The sequence below is a fragment of the Sinohyriopsis cumingii genome, chromosome 2 (genome assembly GCF_028554795.1).
Source record: "Sinohyriopsis cumingii isolate HCF-2022 chromosome 2, ASM2855479v2, whole genome shotgun sequence".
In the NCBI taxonomy this organism is placed as follows: domain Eukaryota; kingdom Metazoa; phylum Mollusca; class Bivalvia; order Unionida; family Unionidae; genus Sinohyriopsis; species Sinohyriopsis cumingii.
The window spans coordinates 138905930-138931674 of record NC_142962.1 but is presented as its reverse complement, the minus strand read 5'-3'; the positions used below and the strand labels follow the sequence as shown (position 1 = coordinate 138931674).

General features: G+C 35.2%; 1 protein-coding gene across 1 annotated transcript in view; it reads left to right on the top strand.

The window, feature by feature from the left end:
* Positions 1–25745, top strand: part of LOC149805926 (uncharacterized) — a 55670-nt gene that overhangs the window by 5473 nt on the left and 24452 nt on the right. Inside the window, exons 3-10 of the mRNA XM_089950708.1 lie at positions 1184–1291; positions 5412–5469; positions 5965–6068; positions 7027–7147; positions 10599–10662; positions 12935–12962; positions 14533–14695; positions 21199–21337. Of these exons, the coding sequence (XP_089806834.1) occupies positions 1184–1291; positions 5412–5469; positions 5965–6068; positions 7027–7147; positions 10599–10662; positions 12935–12962; positions 14533–14695; positions 21199–21337 (785 nt within the window). The remainder of the gene's footprint in view (positions 1–1183; positions 1292–5411; positions 5470–5964; positions 6069–7026; positions 7148–10598; positions 10663–12934; positions 12963–14532; positions 14696–21198; positions 21338–25745) is intronic.

Genomic DNA, 25745 nt, shown 5'->3' with positions numbered 1-25745 from the left:
CCTCACAGTTTCAAATTTGTACACCTAACAACCTTTTTCATCTGGAAAAATAATTCATGAATTTAACAGTTTTACGGAAATCCTCAACATTTTCTTCGATGAATATATTGTGACATTGTTATTGTCATTTCACTTTAAAGCAGATAGAATTATGTTACGATGTTGTTCATCTATCAGCCTCTTTCCTAGTTGGTTTCTGTGCAATGTAACTCAAGTTGTGTCCGCCATCTACAGTATCAAACTTTGTGGATGGCTTGCAATTGGGGTAATGAAGAACCTTGATATTTTTGGGATCCACTATTGAAGGGTATGAAAGTATATGCCATGGACTTCCAGAAATAGACCGAAATAGACTGGGGTCTCGGGTCTCTTGGATTCCTCATCCGGCAACTGTTGAGAACCCTGAATCTGTTGAACTCTTCATGTATAGGATGCTTCTCTATTATTCTGATTAATTTATGCACTATTTTATTGTATGAAATGTGGTTCTTTCCAGTCATCATTATTCACACTAATTTCAGGAGTTTTTGTTGGTCTATCATGACAACCCTTACCAATGATTAAATGATCCATGTTAAGTCTGTGATGGCTAAAGGTTGATAGCTGCAAGTTAGTATTTCCATTCTGAATGAAAGGATTTTGCTTTGCAGCAGTCTTAGACCACTCACAAGTTACTTGTAATATGCCATCTGATTAGCCATGAGATGTGCTTCTCTCACTCAGATCTCCATGTTCTCATATTTGTAGTTCTGTCACCATTTGTATTAGCATCCTTCACCTTAGCTGAGATAAAATTAAATACCCATTTATTTGATGGATGCACACAACCAATTTTAATATAGCTATCACAAATGTAGTATATGAAAGCAATTTTGCCATGATTAAAAGGATTAATAAGAATCAAAGATATTAATTTTTAATTTAAATACACATTACTGTGCAGGACTGACTTCTCTGGATTGATGTCATTTGACCATGTGGCTAGTTTTTTTAAAATTTAAACAAACCCATATACATTTACTTTATTAAACATGTAATAACACATTTGTGATGGCATAACTTTATGTAAGGGCAAATCTAAAGTCAGAATCATTCGAAACAAAAGCACATTTTAACAAACTTTGTATTGCAGTACTATGATTATTTGTGTTTACATTTTACATTTTAATCCACAATTTTACAGCATGTTGCAAAAATCCTGAAGACTGTGGCTGGATGTCGTTCTGTAAGAATTCTTCATGCAGCTGTTCAGATGGCTACAGACTGCATAATGATAGGGATTGTGCAAATGGTGAGGATTATGTTAGACTTAAATCTTGCTAAACATAGTGACTTCATTATTGTATTGTATTGCATGCAAAGTATTGGTAAGACATATGTTTTGCTTATTTCAGGAACTGTCATGGGGAGTGACTAGGTTGAAAATTTGCTTTGGGATAAATACTTGTACTCTTCATTATTGATTTATATGTCACCCTCTAATCTTCTAAATTTTTTTCATGTACATTGAAAGTATCTGTTAGATTTGGCCATAGGTAATTATCTGATTTACTGTAACAAAGGATCAACACTTTACACAGAGACATATAACTTAATGAGCCGTTAGATTAAAATACCATTTTAGAGGAGAACTAATAATTTCAGTAACAGTTACACCAAGATGTTTCTCCTCAATCAAGTTGATATGCATCAGCTGTTACCCCAGCAAGTTATAACTGTTTAGATGGTACAGAGGCAAAATCCAAGGGTAAACCAAATGGCTTTTTCTGTTGTTATGAATATGGGTTATGTTTATTGTGTGGAATAGGGTAAAGTTTCACATAATATAGCTATTTTTTATGATATACTTCACATTAACATCTGTATGCACACACACACACATTATAAAGAAGATTTAAAATGACAACAGCAGCAGAAGATACTACTACTAAACACCTTCAGGAAAATGGGGGTCATCTTATTAAGTCTTCCATGACTTGGCTTCTCCTCTTTGAAAGTTGGGAGATTTGTCTTCTCCCAGTTTTGGGACCCATAATTTTCTAAAACATTTTCCTGGTGGAATTGTTGGTATGGATAAAATGATGGTATAGCATTTTTCTCACCCATGCGACAGAGAAATCTAGCTTTTTTGCTAACCTTACTTTTCTTATCTCAGACCAGTCATCTCGATCAAGGTGTCCATGCGCTCAGAACTACTTTTAAAAAGAGAAACTCTTGTTGTCTTCTGCTGTGCCTGACGTAGTTGTTCTAAAATCAAACAACAACAACAGCACATATATAGATACAAAAACATAGTAACTTAAGGTCAGTCCATCTTTGAGAACACACCATACAAAAACATTTAGAGAGGGACAAAGTCACGTGCATACAATGTCAAGCCTTTTGGTATTATGCTAGTTCGTTCCACACAGCATGGTCAATTTTATCCTATATGCAGGCCTAGCTCAGTACCTTTTCAGGTTAGCGTCAGTAAATGTAGCTAAAGCTACCTAAATAGTTTTATATACTTCATGTGAAACAAATTATATACTGTTAGTTACATTTAATGATGCTGACCTGAAAATTGACTGTGCTACAGTTAGGATAAAATTCTCAATGCTATGTGAAATGAACTATGGCAGAAAACGCTGTTCCATGCACATAGACTATAGACCTATACACTTCATAGCCTCACAACTGTCTTAACAACTATGGAAAACTTAGAACATCCAGAAATGTGTTATGTCAAACATGCTTTATTCTAATTTTTTTAAGCATATCCATTGTGCCCCAGGTTGAATCAAAAATATGCCTAAAATATTAAATGACAAATAATGCACTTACTATACAGAAGGAATCATTTATCCGTCAACACATTAACAGTGTATCCCCCAGGGGTGTAAAACTGAGGGTAAAAAAAAACCTTGGTGTCAGAACTGGGGGTCAAATAAAAAATGTGGGGGTCAAAAATATACTGACAAATTTTCATCCGACTCTTACATTTTCAGCTTGAAATAGGATATTGCAACTTGCACAACATTCTCTCTCTCTCTCTCTAAATATACAAATAAACCAACATGTACAATTAACAAACAAATGCATTGTCCATTCAAAGAATAATTTTATTAGTTCATTTTTCTTTTAAAATCATACTTTTAACAGTCTCCTTGTAGTATTTTTGAAGCAGTGTTATAGACCAACATATTACATACAAGCCAATACAAAAAGCCTAATAAATCTTTTTAACTGAATGGCAGTCACTTTACTGCCTGTCATAAAATGTGTACTATCATCGGTTTCATTGTACTTCGTCCTAGAACAAATTTATCCAAAACTCAAGGAGGCTAATGATTCATCTTGTTTCTAATAAGTTACACTTGAACGTTATGGTCTTTCCTTTATTGCATCAAAGTTAAAAACCAACAAAATCTGCAATGACCCCCTGACTGTAATCCAAATAAACGCATTTGTCTCGGCAAGTTTATTGATTTCTTTGTTGTGAAAGAATGTCTTGGGTTATAATGTGTTCTCCAGATATCTTGTGGCGACCGAGGACAGATTTGTTAAAATTCTTAAACTCTGTCACGAAAGGATTATTCACTTTTGTCGTCTTCGCAATCACGCTATCAGAAGTCCACCGGTAATCTTAATGCATGTGCCGTATTCCAGTCAAGGGAATTATTTTCTCCATTTTTCATTAAAGTTAGATCCACCGTTACTTTTGTGTTCTGCTTCCTTCACTTTCTTCGCAAATGATTTTTAGTGCACGACATTTTAATCTGGAGATCACTTTCTAGTGCAACAAGTATTGAGGTTAAACAACAAGATGACATCTTGCTGAGCTCAATGGAAATCGCGTGAGAGCTCGCGAGATTAGGGGAAGCTACTCCATCATAACATTGCCTGTGCTAGTCTGGTTCCTTATTTTGTATGTTCCCTGCGTTTCACTCCGCTATAGGAATAGAGGAGCCCAACACAGGGAGTAAACAAAGCGGGGAACCAGTCAATGCCTAATGCTTGAAGTATACACGATACCACCCTTCGTACAACGCATTGGATATTAAATAAATCTTGATCTCATTATGCGAATCCCTTGCATCAAGAAAACGCACAGCAACAAAATGTGTGTGTCAATTTTCTCCAGCCTGCATCCCTGACGCACAAATGTGCGTAAAGGGAAACACTGCATTAATCCATAAGCAAATTTCACTGTAGCACCTGCCATATTTCCAAGACAGAAAAATAAATTTTCAAAGAATCCATGAACTTTAAAGTTTAGCACATGGTTATCTGCTAGGGTCCATATTTGGAGGGTCTTTTATACCTGGGGGTAATTTTACAATCAATATTAAGGACAACACAAGTATGTCTAAAACAGTTTCACCACCTCCAAAGAAATGGAGAGCTATATACGATAGTGACCCAGATCACTAATTACCCATGAATAATCTAACGCAAAATGTTACTATTCATTACAGGTTGTACTAAGTATAATTACAGTAGAGCTGAACACCAGTATCGTTTCATTATTTACAATGTAACTTTTTAAAATTGGAACTGATGAAAATGAAACAGTTTCTTGTAATAAATATTGATTATTTATTGTCAATTTCATATAACATACATATATTAAATGTGATAATAGCTCATTACTATGCAATGTTTTATGTTGTATTGTTTTGTGCTCACACATATAAACTGTATACTTTGGATGCAGTGGTCACACCACAGCCCTCGTTAACTTATTTGTATTCATGTGCCGCATGTAAACATTGGGATGTGAACACTAGTGAAGAGTTGTTTTTACTTTAAAGGAAAATTTTGGGTGAGAAACATAATCTACGTTGGGGTTTGGACTGGGACAAGGAAATCCCAGTGGGGAGACAAATAATGTAACCCCATGATTGGGATTTCCTTGTCTCGGTCCAAACCCCAACATATATTCTATACATTTTATTTAATCTGTGCTATTTTACTTAATGTCAGAAAACATGATGAATGCATTTATTTTGGGGATTACTTTGTACTGCTGCAGAAAATTGGGTCTTTTGACATATTAGAGTTTATAAATCTTTCAGAAAAAATCCATATTGTTCAAAAGAAGATGTTATGTGTTATGTATGGAAACATGCATCTTGTATATTTTTATGGACATTTCTATACAGATAACTTAGTCAAAGATCTAATATTTTAAAAATATGTGTAATGTTGGACAGGATATTTTAAATATTTGTGTTAGTCTGTTAGGAGTTGTAAGTTTAGCATTTATGATTCTCACTTTTTGGAGAAAAATGCAAGAAATAGCTTTCATGATGTCATTTGGAATGAATGTCAACTCAGTATTGAAGTTTTTAGGTAATGCCATAACACGAAGAGACGAGGCATCACATTCTGCTCCACAATTTTTCTACAGTGTTGTTGTCTGTTTGCAGATAATTGCTCCAATATAGACGACTGTCTGGAGTGCTCGGATGCAGATACGTGTAAAAGGTCAGAACTAATTAAACACAAGCCTGAGGTTAAAAATAATAACAAACCTTGTGCAAAATGTGACAGTTGTTAAAATTTGAACCCAGAAATGCTCAAAGAAAAATTATTTTTCAGACACAGGCTCAACAATTGGCTCCTTAAAAGATTACTTGCCCTGATAACATAAATTCCACTTGCCCAAAGGAAGGGCTACTATTATTCTGACACCATGTTGAAATTCTTATACTTCAGATAAAAACAATAATATTTAAATGCTTTAAACTGATTGTTTTTAAATATGCTGTATTTGCCTCAACAAGTGAAACTGAAAGTAAATACATTAGATGCTTGACATAGACAATGAAAAGTAAATTACTTTAAAATATTATATCAGTTATAACTTCTCCAAACATTGTCAAGCACCATCCATAAATAATCAACACACACACACACACACACACACATATATATATATATATATAATATCATACTAACAGCAGCAGCACTAAATTCCAGATGTGCCTATTTCATTGAAGAAAGTACACAGAAGTGTCTGACCACATGTACTGGGGAGGCCAAGGTGGTACATAAGGGAAATATTGAAGGAACTGTTTGCACTGGTAAGTCGGTAGCATTCCTAAGAGTTAACTGTCTTATTGAATGATCATTGTTTGAAATATTAATTTTGATTCTTCTGAATTATGAACAGAATTTATGATGAGCTTGCCACAGTCCTGATCCACAGCATAATATTCAATAAATTGAACAAAATTGTAAACTAACACAAGTTCAAGGTATAAGTAATTTTCTGTGACACTTTTCTGATGATTACTTACAGTACAGTCATCAAAGAGGTGGACAGGCAATCATAAAAAATGAAATTTTCAAAGTGCCTGAGTGCGTAATAATAAAAAATATCAAGTCATGGAATATGCAGCACATATGTATCAGTTCACCCCTCAGTAGTAGGATTGCAATCATAATTTGTATATCACTGATGGTGAGTTACTCTAGGTAACGGAGCTAATAAGCAAGCAAGGTAACTTGCCATGAGCAAATGCATGGAAATTTGTTTCCATCACAGATGAGTTTGACAGCAAGCACTAGATATTTTATTAATTTATATTGAATGCCACCTGATGAGCATCTATACAGATTTATCCTGATATTCATCAGCTATATATTTTCTAAAGGTAAGTAATCTTCGAAGATCAGTTTTTGAAAACCAATAAAACTCAATGTTTCACCAAACATTTGTCCACCATGTTGAAAATTCATACAAGATTACATGTAGTTCTATAGAGCCTGTTTTATCCATTAACATTGAATAACACTATTTTACTCTGTACATGTACATGACCATGTCCAAACTCATTTATGTTACTATGGCTAACATAGCCTATATCTTGTATTTTTCTTTTTAAAAAATATTTAAAATTAAGTGACTCTTTCTGTCCATACAAGGTAGCAGTTGAGTCTTCAAAAAAATACAGTACAGGTTCATTATTAATGGTCTTCTTGTATTTGTGTGATATATGTGCATGTTTTACATTGCTATATTTTTTATTTATTCATAAGCATCCAACAGTAAGAGCAGTAACATGGAGATTATCATTGGTGTTGTGGTGGGTGTGTCTTCTGGTCTGGTGCTATTTGCTGTCTTCGTCATTGCTTTCTGCTGTCACATGAAGAGAAAAAGGTAATTGTCATCATCATGTAGAGTTATTTTAATTTGTGACATTGTGCTCATATTTGATAGATCAATAGTTAGCGTTATCAGAATTTTAGAAAACTTGTACTGGATACCCATTAATCCAAATTGTAAAGACAGAGCTTTGTTGGCATAGGAAGGGAGAAAAGTTAAAAATATAGATGGTGTATACCTTCCTTAAAAGTGGAAAGATTCCTCCAACTTGTAATAGTATATCTTCAGATCAAAGGGAAGTTGTAATAAATATGTCCACATCTTTTTAATTCACAGTATCCTATAAATATTACTACCAATTGTCATCTGGTACAAAGTCATTGTCTAGTAAATCATCATGGTCTATTCAGCATAAATATGATCCAACTCCCTTTCCTTGGCCTCACTGTTATTGCTTATTTAGAGACTGAGCATGAGCTTAGAAAGTAACACTTTCATCATGTGATTTGTGAAATCTATTCAAGGTTGCAACTGAATACATGTCAGTTGTGCAGCAAGATCAAATAACCACCCTCTGTTACTTGCCACTGTACCATATTCAAGGCTCAATCAAAGAGTTGTCATGTGGGCCAAAAAGCTGTGGGATTATGGTCAATTATTTACTGGAAGAGTTATACCTCTGCTTGCTTAGCACTGAAGAACTACATATAATTGCAATGCCAGTAGCTGGCAAAGGAAAGGTCATGTTACCACATGATCAAAATGAATTGTGTTTATTTCTGTATGAACTGTAAGGAGAACTACTGTTCTAAGAATACTCACTTCTTTAAATAGAGTCACGTGTACAGCATAAGAAAAACACTGCCAGTTAAGGCAGACATGAAGTAAGCATTAAAGGAAAACAACATTCTAACACTTTTTAAAACAAAATTGAATAAATTTGGCTTCCATTGGTTGAAGGACTGGTATTATGACGACCTTATTATGATCAAGCAGGACAATCCCAAGTGCCATAAATAGCTACGTACCAGAAAACCCCAAACATGTATTACTGCGCTCAATTAAGATTTCTGTTTTTTAATGATGCAAACAAAATAGCATAACGAATAATTGAAATTTCAATTATAAGAGTTTAACGTTTTTCTGAGTTTATTGTGGTATAAACTGTCAGTTGCCAACTCACACAGCTTACATAATGCCCTTTGGGCGTTATTTACTGTGTGAGTTGGCAGCTGACAGTTTATACCATGATAAACTCAGAAAAAACAAAGTTAAACTCTTAAGTATTTGCAGTTCAATCAGAAGATTGTGAACTTGAAAACAAAGAGTGCTGGCTTTATAAGGACTGGCAGAAAACTTGTATATGGTAAATGTGTACCCTATGGCTCATTTTATTACCTGGGTTATTATTTACGAGCGGGTACCAAAGTACTTGGATACCTGTTGGTATTTTTATCAATAGTACAATTATATCATATGAATATTTCTTGAAATTTCACAAATATTTGCATTTTTCATTCATGTTCTCTGTTAAATATTTGTCATGGGAAATAAAATGCTACTTGCCCAGCAAAATTTCCAACATTTCCCAGACTGTCAGACAATAGATTGTCCCACCAATAAAATAGATAAGAGAGATTGAATCTAAGACATGTTCCTATTTAACATACCATCTGACTGGTTGAAAATGTACTGCTGAAAATCAAGTTTTGTTGACATTTGTGCTTTCCAAAATGTGTTGGAATGACAGTACCAGTTGTGTATTTGAGAATTTCATAATGGTGGATATGCCAATGCAAATGTATTGAGTTACTTTGTTATAACTAATAATAAATGGATGGGTTGCAAAGCACAATCAAGTTGAGTTCCATACTTAAGTGTGTGTTTGGTTATGTGTCTGTAGGTTGTCTCCCCATGCATATACAGTATTTCTGCCATGAGAACCTCAGGGGATGCCCCATGTAGACTGGTTTATTACTTGACCAAACTTTTGTTTGCATTGGTAATGGTGGAGGATGTTCAATAGCATCATTTTTGTCAGCAATTTGTTATGGTTTTTGTTAAGGTTTTTCAGTTGTATATATTTATTAAACTCCTTGCTGGGGCCCCGAGTGGCCGAGTGGTCTAAAGCGCTCTTCGTTACGGATCACTGCCATCTCACCTCTGTCTGCGGCAGTTCGAGTCTAAGATTCAGCCAGTGTGGGTATGTGAGAAAGCTTGCCAGTAGCTTCTCGAGGGTCGGTGGTTCTTTCCGGGGTTTTCCCGGGTTCTTCCTCCACCATTAATACTGGCCGCCATGTATAGCCTATCGTGTGCTGAAAAATGGCGTTAAACCCCACAACAACAACAACAACAACAACAAACTCCTTGCTAGATACTTGTCATTCTGGGCATGAAGCGTTATGAAGCAATGGCAATTATTTCTTCGATATGTTCAATTGCCCTTTGACTGTGGGGTTAAGGTCAGAGTCATAGAGGACTTGCATTATGGTTTTGGTTAAAAGTTTTTAATTTGCTTTTGTTACCAAAACCATATGATGGATTCTCTTCATTCTTGGGATGAATTATTATGAGGCTAAAACAGTTTATTATGTGACACTCAGTTGCTCTAACTACCTTGGGGTCAAGGTCACAGTCATGGAATTGTGGTTTTGTTTAGAAAAATTTAATTTGATTATATGCACTGAACCTGTTGTCTTTGGGGGGTCAAAGTCACAATTTTACAGCAGTGATTTGATGGATGGCTTGGCTTGTAGATGATAAGAGATTGATTTTCGTGTAAAATAGTTTTGTTATCTTGAGTTGGGTCCTTGTTCAAAAGAGATTCAGTTTAGCTGATATATGTGTTTTTTGCTCAGCATGCATTATGCAGAAGAATATATATAGTAAATATGGGAAACTGACTAATGTCATGGTAGTGTGCAGGTTACTTGTCTTCTGAAGACACTGTATGAGAGAGTATATTTTTATACACTCTACAGGTGTATTCAAGATAATATTTTCACTGCATATGAGTTAATGACCTGAATGTAGATTGTTACCATATGCCATTATTAAACTTTAGAAGATTTGAGACTGGGAAGCCCCCAAGTAAGGCATGGTGCGCCCCATGAGGTGGGGAAAGGCAAGACACATTGCCCTCCTAAAATTGGCTAAGGACAACAGTGGTATAAAATATCAATTTTACTGTACATCCAGATCATTTTGCATTTTTATTTGTTTGAAAGTGAAAATAACTCATGTGATAACAAAACCAAGATATTGATTCCATCTTACATTAAAATAGGAACAATTGATTATAACATAGCAGTAACAGCGAATTTCAGATTGTTGCTGAGATTTTTTCCCTTGTTTTAGAGTAGTGACCAAAAACATATTTATTAATTAATTTATGATTTAGAATGATATAATACAGTCTGCTGTCACCAGAGTTGGACCATAATATTTGCATCCACATTGTAGACTTATCTCAGTCGACCCATGATTGTAACTCTTTATTTTTCAGAGGTAATGTGAACCTTCAACAAAGGCGTTACCAAGAAGGAATGCTTGCAGGGAAAATAAAACAAGTGAGATTTAGATAAGGCTTTATTTTTTAAAGTGACAATAGAGCTTATGTTTTCAGATGTTTGAATGTTTTTATGTGTTTACATTTGTGTTGTAGAGTAGTGCCCTACTACATGTTTAATCTAGGTCAGAGAAATAATGATGATACTAATAATAACTGTTCAGTTGTTTGGTTGTCTGTTGTTCAAGGACACATCAGTACATGAAAGTTTATATGGGCTGAGACAATTAAAGTGAACTGCCTTGCACAGGAACACATTGTGGCAGCTGATCCGGCCCAGCCTCCAAAGATGAGTCTGTGATATCCAACATTTAGCTGTGCGTAAAATTAGGTCTGCAGAAAGATGATTTCCAGCAGTGGATCAGTGGAACTGGAATTGGATCAAATATATCCACATCAGCAGAATGCAGCTGAACAATTATAGTTCATTCAGCTCAGCATTGTGAATCATATCCTTGGCTGTAGTACAGTGAATTTTCAAACGAACATCTTGAAATATAGATAAATTTACCTAATTTAAACATCATCTGCATCGTCAAGTTTTCTTTAAACTAATTTACATTTTTTACGTAATGTATGTTTTGTGATATAATTTGTGTAATGAATAGACCTTGTTTATTTACCTCTGGCATGCAACTGTTCCCATAACTCCTTAGTCCTTTATCATAAATGAGCTCTTCCATAACTCTAGGGCCAACATGGCTGATTATATGTACACTCTTTTTCAGGATATATCAGTTGTGTAGTGTTGCTCTGTATGTTGATACATATGGTGTTGAAATCTTTGTGGGCAAATAAATTCAATAACTTTATCTTATTATAATAGGCTTGTGTGAAAATTCAGTGAGTTAATGTCTCATTTGTGATGCTGGGATGAATGAACTATAATAGCATTATCTTGGTCTTAGCATGCATTGTTTTCCCCCTATTCCATGTGAATTCTTTAAACAAGCAATTATTTTTGTTTGATGGCAGCATATTCCATTTGAATAGTTCTTTTTTTCTTTCCTTTGTTTAGTGTTTTAGCTTCTGGTGGTGTCGGGTATCCAAATACCTCAGGGTTTGGATGTTGGGAAATTGGAAGTAGCATGTGTTAGACATCAAATAGATGCATGAGAGCCTTTATTTGGAGATATAAGCATCTAGCAAACACAGATTAAACACTTGTTATTTATCTTCTCGTATCACCCAGATTCATGAGTGGTCGTCAGAAACAAATCACTTGTTTATTTTTCACTTCGTTTATATATTTCTTTTAACATTATAAACAATACAATTTGTAGATTACATTTACTCGATGTGCTTAAACATCCAGCTGGCCAGACGAACTGTCTTCTCATATTTTGCCTCAGTCTGGTGTGACATTGGCTGGCGTTGGACTTTTGGCTGGCTGCAATTTCACATGCTGGCCAGGATGTTTTGATTTCTTAAAGAGTTCATATGAAAATAATGCAGAATTCTTAATGTATCTGTGTGTGACTGCTCTGCATTTAAAATTGCCTTCCCAAGTTCCAAGTATTAACCCTTGGTATATTGAGGAAAATGTGAAGAAATGATACATTGTTGCAAGAAATTGAGTTGAATCAAGGATATTTTTTTTTCATTTAGTAACATAGAATATCATGCAAATAAAATTTGTATGTATCTAGCTAAGATTACAAATCATCATGTATGTTTATTCAGTGATTAGTTGTTGAAAGTTTTATGTTTTAATGTAAGATTCAAAATAAGTATGCTGTTATTAAAAGACTAATTTACAAAAGTTTATGATATAATGGATAACTAATAGTGCAGTATATACAGTGTGAACACATTGGGGAAGCAAAAAATCTTAGCATTTCTTTTCTTAACTAGTTCTTTCCACCACCAAATAAGTACCCAAACACTTTTTCTTTACATGACACCAGTATTAGCAGTGTTTTACTTTGCACTTACTCGAACATTTAGTGGGACATGCATGTCCTATACTGTTGTAGAGATCCTGGCGACACTGGCAGTTTGGGATGGGATAATGTACCCTGGGCTTGCATAAGAAGCAAAATAGTTAATCACATAGCTGACCTGTCAGACTTTATAATAGCTGTACAGGAGGCATCTTTTCAATAAATTTAGTATATTACAAATGCAGTCATAAGACCTGATGTATTTGGGGCCATTACATTGCATTTTACCTGGGGAGAGGAAGGTGGATTTATATGAAATAGCATTTGGTAGAATTACTGTACTAATTCTTTATTATTCTGTATTGCTTATTTGAAATTTCTGAATTTCAGGTTTCAGTCTTTGACAATAATGGATTTGGTGAGTATTCTTGTCTTCAGCAGTTTTTATAACCCCCACCCCCCCATTTTATCACTACTTCTCCATAACTACATTGAGGATTGCCATGAAACCGTAAACACACATTCATCCCAAGGTCTGATTGGTCCAAAAATGAAAAATGATGTTCACATGTGAAAATATAAGATTTTACCATTATGCCATGCAATGCTTGAGTATATGTTACTACAAAAGTTGTACCTTCAACAGCAAAAATGAGTACTTTGTGAGCTTGAACAAATAAATGAAACTGCCTTACATTTTAGACATGGAAATGATACTTTAAAAAAGATTTTGATCAGGTGCCGATTGTGCCTCTCTAAAGTTATCTTCCATTTCTTGACAACAAGGACAAACCTGCTGTGATGCATTGCTGAATCGGACTTGCAATGTTTTCAGATGGGATCAGATAATTTACAAAATGACACATGTAATTTACTGTGACAGATTAGGTCAACCTACCAGTTTCTAAGTAACAAATTTATGTATGATCAGGCTATGAAAGTAAAGTGGATTTACAAAATAGCGGTGGGGATGAGGGTATTCTTGCTGAAGAGTGAGTCCAAAGGATCGATTTTGGAGCAAGTTTGGGATGTGATAAAAAGAAAACTTTCTTTTCCTATGTTAATACCAGATATATTTAATCTTGTGGTACCAAAAATGGTATATTTTAACACTTGGCTTCACCATTTTTTAAGATATCATGTTTTTGGTACCACATGATAACATATATCCGGTATTAATGTAGGAAAAGAAAATGTCCTCCAATTAAATTAACACTGTCATTACTACATTGTTGGTAATCTTCAATTACCTTTTCTAAAGTATAACTTTAATGCAAATTTTTTATAAAGAAGTACACTTCAACTTAAAGTAGTTATTTCAGTATGCATGTTCAGCCCAAACTGGAGGGAGGAATGCATCTGTTGATGAAAGAATTATTGCATTCCTCAAGAGCGTCATTGTGACCTACTCTCATCATTTATTCAACTTTGCTTAAGTTGTATCTAGGTTGCAGTTCTGTTGACTTCCTATTTCCACCACAGTATGGTTTGTTAGGAGATGAAAATGCGTTGAGAATAAAATTTTGGTCTTGATGACCTTCATTTTGAGAACTTATTCTTCACTGCTTTAAAATACTAACTAATTCTAACCTTTACTCCTCAGCTTGTTGTTTCTACCTTCTATTTAACAAAATATAACAGAACTGTTGTATATATGAAAGGTAGAAATATACTTTATCTGTTAAAATTCTACTGTATTTCCAAGTCAGATGCATAATTTTTATGTTAATGTACAAAATGGCCTCAGAAGCATAATTAGCTTGTTTTGTTAAGTCAATGTGAATTTTATTAAAAGTTTTAACTTTGAAATGTCATTGATGTATGATTTTTTTTACACTCATTGGATCTACAATTATGCACTATTTCATCATTGTTTTCTCTTGTGCATACATCCAGGCACATGCACACACACACACACACACACACACACACACACATGGATGCCCACAGATTTCTTAGTGAAACTAACATTTGAGTTGTCATTTTAGAATCAGACGATAGCATGTATAACAGTGTGGTAGACAAAGATGCATACCTGCTGGAGTTAGACAAGCTGCGACCACATGCACCGACCTTGCTTATTATCCTTAACTCCATCCGCAGAAAAGTCAGGGCTATGGATCCCTCAGATGCTCGTATTCCTACATACAAGTGAGTATAATGTCCCTCATTATAAAGCCTCTCAATGTAGTACTGCTTTCATTTTTCATTCTGGTATAGTAATGGATCCCATTGAAATAGTCAAATTTTGTTTAACCCATGCTACATAATTATGATGGCCCCTCATAGAGATGGAGAAGGGCTTTAGTAAATACCTTTCTCTGTCGTTCTTTATGTTCACACTTCTTGTAACCACTAAAGATCTTTAGCAACCCTTGTACTTAACTGGGTGCCATTTTGCTGATGAATTGCCTATGGCATGTTAGTTTTCTTGTACAAGTTTCATTTTTTTCCAGAGTTCTTGCCCTTTTTTGATAAATTTTAAATGTGCAGTACAGTGGATCCTTGTAATCAGCGTAACTAAGTAACCATTCAGCATATTCTGAAGCAGTGTGTTGTGGACATGTTTCAGATGTCTAAATGTGCATTTTATGGGTTTTGTCTTGTCACTTATGTTTGGATAGAGTTATGGCCCTTTACTTCATATTTTCACATGGGATGTTGCTTGCAACTGACATAGCTGATGTGGCACTCCACAGTTTTGCATTTTGCATAGGGTTAGAATTTTAATTTCCCCGCCTTTCCTCACTGGTTATACTGGCTATTTAAAAAAGACCTTGTATATCTTGGGTATAATTCAAAGAACCTTTAATTCCCTTTATTTTGGTGTATGATTGATGGGTGTAATATGGGTTATAGAGTATACACCTTGGCCTTACTCCAGATGTGCACCTTTCAAAAAAGTGCTAGCTCCACTTGGTCATTTTCACTTCCTGAACTTCAGAGGTTAATTGTATAAAAAAGAGCCGATAACTCTTTTTTTACATTTTATATATTTGTTAATTCATTTATTGCATTTTCAGAAGCAGGTATTGTTTAGTCTGGCAAAATTCATTTTCCCTATTTTACTAGCTGCTATGGATAGTGTACTTTAGACTAATTCAGACTGATTTTTTAGCACAAGGGAGCAGTCATTTTAGTTAGCAGTGTGCTTAGATCATGTACAATTACCAAAAGTACAATGTCCAAAGAAATATCATCCACATTACATTAATGTAGCATAGAGGTATGCCAACATTCTCTCCATTGTGCATGTTTTAAATGCAAACAGTTTCACCTTACATATGTCACTCTCTAAAAAGTACATAATAACTGGTGAGCGTCCCCTGAAGAAACATTCAACATATTCTGATGCAATTTATGATAGACATTGTCTCCTTGATTTACTTGTGCCTTTGTGGGTTTATTCTCTTATCATGGACAGAGCTATGACCTTTGGTTACTGTTTCAATGCTGGATACCTTGCGACTGGGTCACTTGTTATATTTTCACGATATTTTAACGCTCGGCTTGAAAGAACTATATATAGTGTGATTTCACAGCATTAAGAATGTGATGTTTATGTTGTAATTGACTGTTAAGACATTGCCATGTTGGAATATACAACAGTACAAGGCTCCCTCGCTTATAATACAGGTCACTTTTTGGACCTCTGTGGAAAGTGTTATAAAAAGGAAAGCACTATGCAGGGAAAAGAATAATTGATTCAGTGCTTGAATTTAATTTTAATGGCATGTTTTATTATTGATACCAAATAGATTACATTCCAGGTTAAAAAAGCATTGTTTTATGTGACTTTTAATGTTGCTCACTGCTAATTAGTTAAAACCCCCAGAAGATGTCTTTGCTGTAACATGAAACATATCTGCCTAATGTGAACACATGATGGTGCTTTAAGATTCTAAAGGCTCACCTAAAATATTTATTGCCAGCTAAATATTCCAAAGGCTCACCTCAAATATTTATTCATGTTGAAGCCACTGTTCCACCATAAACAGTGTCATTGTTATCAGTTTGTTCAGCTTTTGTTTAAAGCATTGTATTTCCTAAATCCCTTAATAGCTTCATGTCATACATGGCATGAACCTTAAATAATTTATTCTGCAACATGCTCGTTTTCTTCTTTTGGAAGTCTTGGAAAATCTGAATTTATAATTTTAGAAGTATTTTTCATTTGTTTATATATAATCATTATGAAGCAAGGACAATACATTTGTCAACACACTTGCTTGCTCCTTTGAATTTGGCTCTGTATCACAGTCATAGAAAATTTGAACAAAGGTGTTGGTAAAGGTTTTTTCATTAACTTATATTTATTAAATCCCTTGATGGATTTTGTTCATACTTTGTATGAATTAATTTAAAGCTAAGGCCATTTATTCTGCAACACACTTGCTTGTCCCTTTGGCCTTGGCGATCACTGTTACAGTAATAGAAAATTTATGTTATTGATTTGGTGAAAGTTTTCATTGCTTATGTTTCCTGATCCCCTTGATGGATTTTGTTCAAGTCACATTTTACAGCAGTGCTTTGATCCTAGATACAGCAAGCAGACCCTAACCATCTTGCCTGTGTTCTGTGTTGACGATCAACAAAATTAATAGTGGTGATGAAAATTTCAGAAGCAGAAGCATTTCAATAAAACAACATACTCGATGAAATAATTTTTTGTGGTTGGAGTTGTTTTTCGTAGATCTTTGCCTTTAGGTTGCTGACATCTGCTGGTGGTAGTTTTTCTAAAAGTTAGTTATCTTAATAAACAAACAAAATGCATACTCTAAGAAGAAAACAAATTGTTATTAGTTTGAAAAGAATTGTTGTTGTTGTAGGGTTTAATGCCATTTTTCAGCACACGATAGGCTATACATGGCGGCCAGTATTAATGGTGGAGGAAGAACCCGGGAAAACCCCGGAAAGAACCACCGACCCACAAGAAGCTACTGGCAAGCTTTCTCACATACCCTCATTGGCTGAATCCGAGACTCGAACCTACGCAGACAGAGGTGAGATGGCAGTGATCCGTAACGGAGAGCGCTTTAGACCACTCGGCCATTGAAAAGAATAATTTTAAGGAAATGAACAATTATGAAATCAAATGCTATTTAATTTGGTGACTACTTGGGAAGTCCTGGATCCAACATAATATTAAGAATAAGTAAAGTTTGCTAAAGTATGCATCATGCATTTCTTTTTAGCAGCAGAATATCTTCTGGTCTGTCTTTCCATTTGTCTGTCTGTCTGAGCATGTCATTTTTCATCAATCACTTTCTTCTTCAAATACATTACTTGATCATAATACATTAGAAGAATTACCTCTACCTCAAAAATCCAGCCCTCCCAGCCTAAAATTTGTAGCTAAGAAGCTAAATGTTACCTACCTTGATAGGTGGCGGTTTGAATGATCTTCCCTTGATGCAAGGATTGGTGCAAAATCCTGTTAGTACTTAAGTTACTGTTTCTGCTTGTGCTAAATAGCATGCTGTCTACAGAGAGGCCTTGCAGTCCACATGCTGTCTTGCATAATGCAAATAGGTACCCATTTTGTAGATTGCATATTCCATTTTCACTCCAACATAAGGAATTGACAAGGCTATGGAGGATATGATGGCCCCGTTTGATCACAGTTGGACTCTGCCATTGGAATCTGACAGCATTAGATTAATCACAACATCAATCCTGCCTATAATGTTGAATGATGGGCTCACTTACATTGATCAATATGCTGTTCCTACATCATTGCACAGGCACTATAGGGCTCAGTCTGCCCATGACAGTGCCACAGTTGATAATTATTATGGAGAACAAAGTGGCCATGTTCTGTCATGATCAGACTCTACCATCCATATCAGATTGTACCAGGTCAGTATTGAAGATCATGCCTGCGAGGTGGAATGATGGGCCTAACTATGCTGTTCATTATCTTGAATAGTGTCGCAAGGCACCCAGCTCACTGCAGCTGTGCCACATTACCTAGTTAATATGTAGTCTTCTTAGGGAAAACTGTCCTGCAGATCTGATACAAGTTCAAAGCCATGGTTCTCAAAAATCCCGTCCCCACATCTGTACTCAGACTCTCACTGGAAAGAGACAAATAGTTAGTGGGGACATGCTGGATAATACCACTATGGTTCCATGCCACTCTGTGGCCAATTAGTGCCTTTGTGTCCAGTTGTTATTACAGGCTCAGGGCCACTGATAACCCAGAAATGTCCTTATTTATTACAAATCTCTCTCGGCCTGATACCTCTTGATCTGCTTTCATCCATCACCGACCAATATTGAATGGCTACATGATTCTCCATTGTCTGTATGGTTCTGTCTTCAGTGATGTTCAGCCCCTGATACCTGGACCAGAAATGACAATTACCAGTAATTAATGAACCAGAGAAGGAAGCAATGGCTCTGTTTCATCAAAACTGAACTTTGCCATCTGGAGGTCACATATATTCTGCTCCTGCCTTTTATTGCACCTAAGTGGATGGATGACAGGGATCCATTGTCTCATATCTCTTCCTGGCACCATAACATATGCTTTTCTGCATCACAGTCACATGGTCTCTACCCAGTACTGAACCCATGTTGGGCTGTAGTGAGGATAGGTCTATTGTATCTTAATGATGACCAATTCAAAGCTAGCTTTGTGAACATCATATTTCAGCCCAACAATTCCTTCTGAAGACAAAATGTGTGAATATGTATGTTGTTATCTAGAAGATTCCTTACATACCTTAGGGAACAGAGATTGCCTCTCCAGGGTAAGGGGATGTAGCTCCCTCCAGCTTTTATCTATTCTCCTAAGTTATTACGAGTAGGTGTCATATTTGAAGAAGAAACCAATTTTTTTTAGTACAATGTTTCTTTGATAATACTACCCAATCATAATACACAAACATCCTCCCAGTCTTCCTGCAGTTACTTCTATCTAGAGGGTGTGCTGTCCGCTCAAATAGTGACTGAAGTATTCACAGGATATAGCACCAATCCCAGTATCAAGGGGAGATCACTCTAGCTGCCTAAAGATGTGGGTAGACTTCTTAGCTACACATTTTTAGTCGGGGTGGGGGGGGGCTGGATTTGTGATGTAGTAGTTCTATGATCATGTAAGTATTCTCTAAAAAAAAACATTTTGCTCAAAGTTTTCAGATAAAATTAGTGAGAAAGGACAAATTTGTTTTAATAATTTTTTTTTCTTCGTTTTGTGATTTAATTTTTCTGATTATTAAATTAATGTCAGTACTTTATCAGGTATATTAAAAAGCCTTTCTTTTTGTCAAACTTCATTGCATGTTGGTTTTATTTATACATTCAAAACCTGAGTGATTGTTTGTCAATACTAGTAAGGCAATAATAAAAGAAAATTAATTCTTATCATAAATGACTTATTAACTTTAGATTTCATGTGGTAAATTAATTTATCAACCCAGACAAAATATTTACCCCAGCTGTTAACTTTGGTAAATACAGCTTTTGTTGTTTAGATAAATAGTTGTATCATCAGAAGTCAATAATTGTATAATATTGTTAATCATGAAAATATATCAGAATTTACAAAATAAGAGTACCATAGAACATTGTGTTATGAATTACTAGAGAAAACTCTCTTCTTAATTTTAAAAAATGTGATGCATTCTGATGAATAAATTTTAGGGATTTTTAAATATAATAATTAATTTTTTTAAGTTCTTTTCATTTCTTGCATCACAACCAGTACCAGTGAATCAAACATTCAGTCATAAAATAACTGAAGAAAGGTAGCTTTATTCCCAGACCAGGTACCATTTTCCACATCCTACTTGCATGGTCCTTATTAAGTATACTCCTCTTCTTCTGGTTAAAGAAATGGCTACTTCTAAGTGCACTTGTTTTTCCTAGCATGCCATGGTTGAGGGAGGTTTCTTCTATAACTCACTTAGAATATAAGATTTGAACCACTCAACTATGTGAGTAAATCCTTGCCGATTTATCTGAAGGCCTCTACCACATTTTAGTGCAATGCATGTTTGGTATGGTGTCCTGGCAGTTTTCCACAACTGCCACTTGTATGGTCAATTCATAGTGCCTCCTGGTGGGAAAACCCCCTCAAACAAAACATGCATCTTGGAAGTTCATATGATATCCTAACATATGATAAATCCTAAAAGCCAATTAGAAGGGATCAGAAATTACCCCCAAATACGAATGACTCTTCTTTTCATTACCAGTGAAATCATGGAATACAGATTATCAGATTAATATTTTAGGATTAAATTTATCTAAAGACCTCATCAGTGATCATGAAAACTCTTATAAGCTAAAGAGAACAAAACAGGCTCAAGTAGCTTACACAGCAATGGCACTGGCAATTTTGAAGCTGAACAGTGAGTGGAATCTATCTACAGCACACTAATGTGGGGTCACTGTTTGATGTACAAGTGAGAAACAATGTAGCTGTTATAATTTTTTACTTTAAAAAGAAACAATATGCACCAAATATTGAGTATGAAAGCTTTAAATATATAAATGTTGTATTTCCCAACCATACATGTTGGAATATTTTCAGATATTGACATGCTGTTTTGTTGCTAGCTCATTGTACAAGTGTAGCAAAAGACGTGTGTGGTGCTATAGTTAAGTGGTAGGGTCAAATAGCTTTGCACTGGGTTCTTTTCTTGCAGAGGTGTGATCCACCAGCTGTGTCGTGTTCTGGTACTTATGCACAAGAAGGAGCCAGTACTCAGCATCCCGTCTGATGCCATGGGGCTCTTGGAGTGGGCCACACAGATGCTGGAAGACCATCGCATGGAGACACAAGAAGTAAGCCTTCATAATGGAGGGAGTTTAAGGATGTCATAGTTCCTCGCTATTATGCACTTCAGTATAATGTAGTCCATTCAGCAAGGCAGATGTGTTGTTTGTTGCCAGTTCATTAAATAATAGAACTACAATGTACAACTTACTCCAGTAGAACGCAGCCTTTCATAGAACACTATATTTTTTATAGGTACGTTTAGTAATTGCATAGTTCTGGATCACTGCATTATAGTTTAGCTCATCTATTTTTTGCATGTTGCTTCTAGGGTTTTGTTCATGGTACTTCAGCTAGTATCATTGATATTGTGATTATCTTGCTTTACAATTGTATTGGATCGTAACTTCTATCATATTTTGACCCCACCTGCTCTTCTACTTTAGGATTTCAACTTTTCAGTGGTATATCTAGACTTTAAACAGTTTGAAAGCTCTTCATGTGTAAAATATCTGATGTCAAATATCTTATGCATGCATGAAAAATATACTAAAAACATGTGGAAGCTCAAGCTTCCGGGCATTATACCACTGCCTTTCCAGTTTTGTTTGAGATTGTGAATGGCTCTTGTAGTGCTGTCATAGTTATCAGTCTTCATTAAATATATTCAGCTTTGCTCACCAGTCTAACAACACACCATGTCAAGATGACTGTGAAGCATAGTGAATGTAAGAGAAAGATAATAAAGCTTTCTTCTCCAGTTTTCATTTGATAAGTAAATAAAAATGTATTGTGATAATTCTTTGCTTATTGGTAACTCACACTGGGAAGTATTATCATCAATACTAACTTTTGCCCCTCGCTCACCGTTGCAGTGAATTTAAGTCTAGGACCTTGCTAAATAATTCAGGAATGATTCCAACAATAACATTTTGGGGATGCCACTTCTAGTATTGGAAATTTTTACCATGAAATGAATATTTTTGAATTTTTTTAGAGAATTTTGGAAAAATATTAACACATAGTCTTATGGTTTCTAGCAATGTATCGTTCATCATGAATACTTTTTGTTTTTGTTTTCAGTTGTCCCTCTATAGCAGATTAAGAGATTAGCATTATAAGAGATTGTGTAGACTGTAAACAAAATTAAATACAAGTTCTTGTTTTGTTGAGAAGTTGCCTTCTTAAATAGCAGCAGTAGTATAAGTTGTTGTGTTCTTGGAATAAAAATAGCTTGGTAATAACAATCTTAATATGAAACAGGGTTACTTGTTTATTTCATCTAACATAACATAAATTTAGACTGTATTCTAAACATCATGTTTGTTACTTACAGTTGGTTTATAATGAAATAAAGGTGCCCTGTGATTAAAGTTCCATTCTGTTTTTAAAAATATTAATCTTTGCAGGATATTTATCAAGCAGGCACAAGTCAATACACAAGAATACTGAACTTTATTGAAAACTTCATTTGGTTCATTAATGTAAAGAATCATTGAGTGTTTCATGCTAGACCATATATCTCCAGGCATATCATGGCAAATCAATCTCAGACTAAGTGTTACATTTAAGCAATTCAAAGCACAAAATTCTATCATATATATTGTCAACCGTCAATACAGCAAGTTAAAAAAGATATCATTGTGGATGGAATACATATCCATTGCTGGGGCCCCAAGTGGCCTAGTGGTCTAATGTGCTCACCGTTACGGATCACTGCCATCTCACCTGTCTGCATGGGTTCGAGTCTTGGGCTTGGCCAATGTGGGTACGTGAAAAAGCTTGCCAGTAGCTTTTTGTGGGTTGATGGTTCTTTCTGGGGTTTTCCTGGGTTCTTCCTCCACCATTTATACTGGCTGCCATGTATAGCCTATCTTGTGCTGAAAAATGGCTTTAAACCCTAGAACAACAACAACATATCCATTGCTTTGAAAATGGAGGACTGTCAGCTCAATTGACAGCTTTTTGACAATGCACAAAATCTGAATACTTGCAGGGTCCACACTCTAGGGGTGATTCAGGTGAAATAGTTGCCTTGGAGTCTGTTATATCATGTAAACTTGTTCAAAAAGTGAAGCTCACTGCATGTTGTATTGATTTCAAGACATTGCCCCCCACCCACTTTAGTTTCAATACAGTACATTAATACTCAGAGTAAAAGGTCGACGTTGGAAATTTTCTCTTCAAAGAGGAAGGTGGAAATGTAGAAAAAGGAGTGTTGTGTTTTATTAATTTAGGGGCTGATTGGATAATCTTAAATACCTGAAATTACATCGATTTCTAAAATTCAAGCATGATTCATTAAAACAATTTATGTCACTCAATCTGAAGCAAAATTGTGACTTGTTGGACGTACCTTTACTGATGACTTATTATGATTAAATGCCAAGTTGAATGGAATGAGGTAAAGGTATACAAAACTTCAGTTGGGATATTTAAAAAATAAACATTCTCTGGCTGCCAGGTGACCCCAAATAATATAGCAGAATCATCCCTGTACTTAGAAATCTACCAAATACTGAGGTAATTTTCAATGCAGAATTCTATGCTATGGGTATCCGTGACAATGACTGCAGATAAATGTCTAGATGACACTGAAACTAGATATTAGGGCTCCAACTAGAATTAAAAAGAAAACTCTACAAAAATGTAGTCCATTCTTTTATATCAAAGTATAACATTTTTGGGGCTTCCTGTCCCAGTTTAAAACAACTCCTGCTTAAATGACTGTTTTCATGCCAACATAAGCAGAGTAAAGTTAACATATTTATTTTGTAAATTAAATTGAAATACATTCAAACTTTTTCTATGAATTTCAATAGTTATATTTGTTTCTTGTGATACATGCTGTGTTTTTGGTTCATGGTCATAAGTCTAATTCAGGTGTGTTATGTTAGAGTCTGAAAATAGAAACACTTTTTGATTTTCAAATTGTGCATTTTCTAAACCAAAATGTTTTGAATTCTGTTCAGTAAGGGCATAAACAATCTTTGAAAAAAAAATTAATTTCTCCCTGGGAAAAGATTTGGAAATTTTTTGTATTAGAATGCATGGGAACCCTGAGTATGATAATATACAACTGAGTTGGGAATAATAAGCATAAGTGTGAATGTACTTTATTTTTTCTTTCAGTATGTTACCTGATCATAGTACCTTAGGAATACAATCACTACCTCACAAATCCGTCCCTCTTAAGTTAGTTTTTAGTAGAAAAGGTAAAAGCTCTTTGGCGACATAAATGGGAGTCGGACTGATCTCCTTTTGTGTAGAGGAATTGGAAGCCAATACTGTTCATACCTAACTTAATACTTCTACTTGTGCTAGAAATCATACTCTTTTAGAGACTTGACAAAGTCATTTTCAGTTTCTGCCTTTCTCGTGTTTGGAACAGTTTTTACACAAGGAAGTCATACTACATATGTAATTCAATCTATTTTTTTGCTCAGTTCTACAAAAGAAAATGATTCTCACTTCATTGATCTAGCTTTATCATGCAAGATAAATGTCAGTACCATTTTGGTTACCTGCACTATGGTTGGTGGTACATTCATTCAAGTAATTTGTACTTTGCCTTGTATATAAATTCCTATAACTAATTATCTAGTGTTATTTACAATCAGGGTGTCCATTTAATTCTTACAGACATTTGTGTTGGTCATTAGTGTCCTCTTCACTGTAGGTTCCCATGATACTTGACTGATTTCATTAGGTTCATGCAATGCTTGACTGATTTCACATCTACAGAATTTTCATTTGCTGCCTATGCTTACAGATGACAAGATAATTGGGCAGGACTAAATGCAGAGATAAATGCTTTAAGTTGTTAGAAGAATGCCATGCTACTTGTATGAAATGTATGTGATGTGATTTGAGTCATATTTCTGACATTTATGCATGAGTGTATGTGTGATTTGGATTTTTAATGTAGCTTTAAAAAATTTTCAGTCATATTGCTACAATGTCTGCAGTGTGGCAGTTTATGGTGATGTCTAGCACTGGGGCATCATGCTGCAGACCTGTAGCATGATGTCCCACCCAGTCACATTATCCTGACACCAGACAGACCAGTCCTAACACTAATCTCTTAATAATGAGTGCCTCGCGAAGTAGCTGTTAGTACCATTTTTATGCATTTGGTTTGACTTAGCCAGGGTTTGAACCCATGACCTCCCACATCCGAGGCGGACACTCTAACCACTAGGCTACCAGAATGGTTGACATTTATGCATCATGGACAGTATCTGTGGGAGACCATCATGAACAAGCATTGGATGAGTATGTCATAAGCCTTACCAATGATAGTGTCTCATTGAACATCTTCTACAGGCAGAAGTATTGAAAGCGGAGAGTCCAGTAGTTTTATGATAATCCAGTGGGCTATATCATCATAGGCATCACACACGATAACAGTCCTGCCATCAGCTCTTCGATTAGAACAGATTTAATCAGTAATACCAGTAATACTAGTATGATACA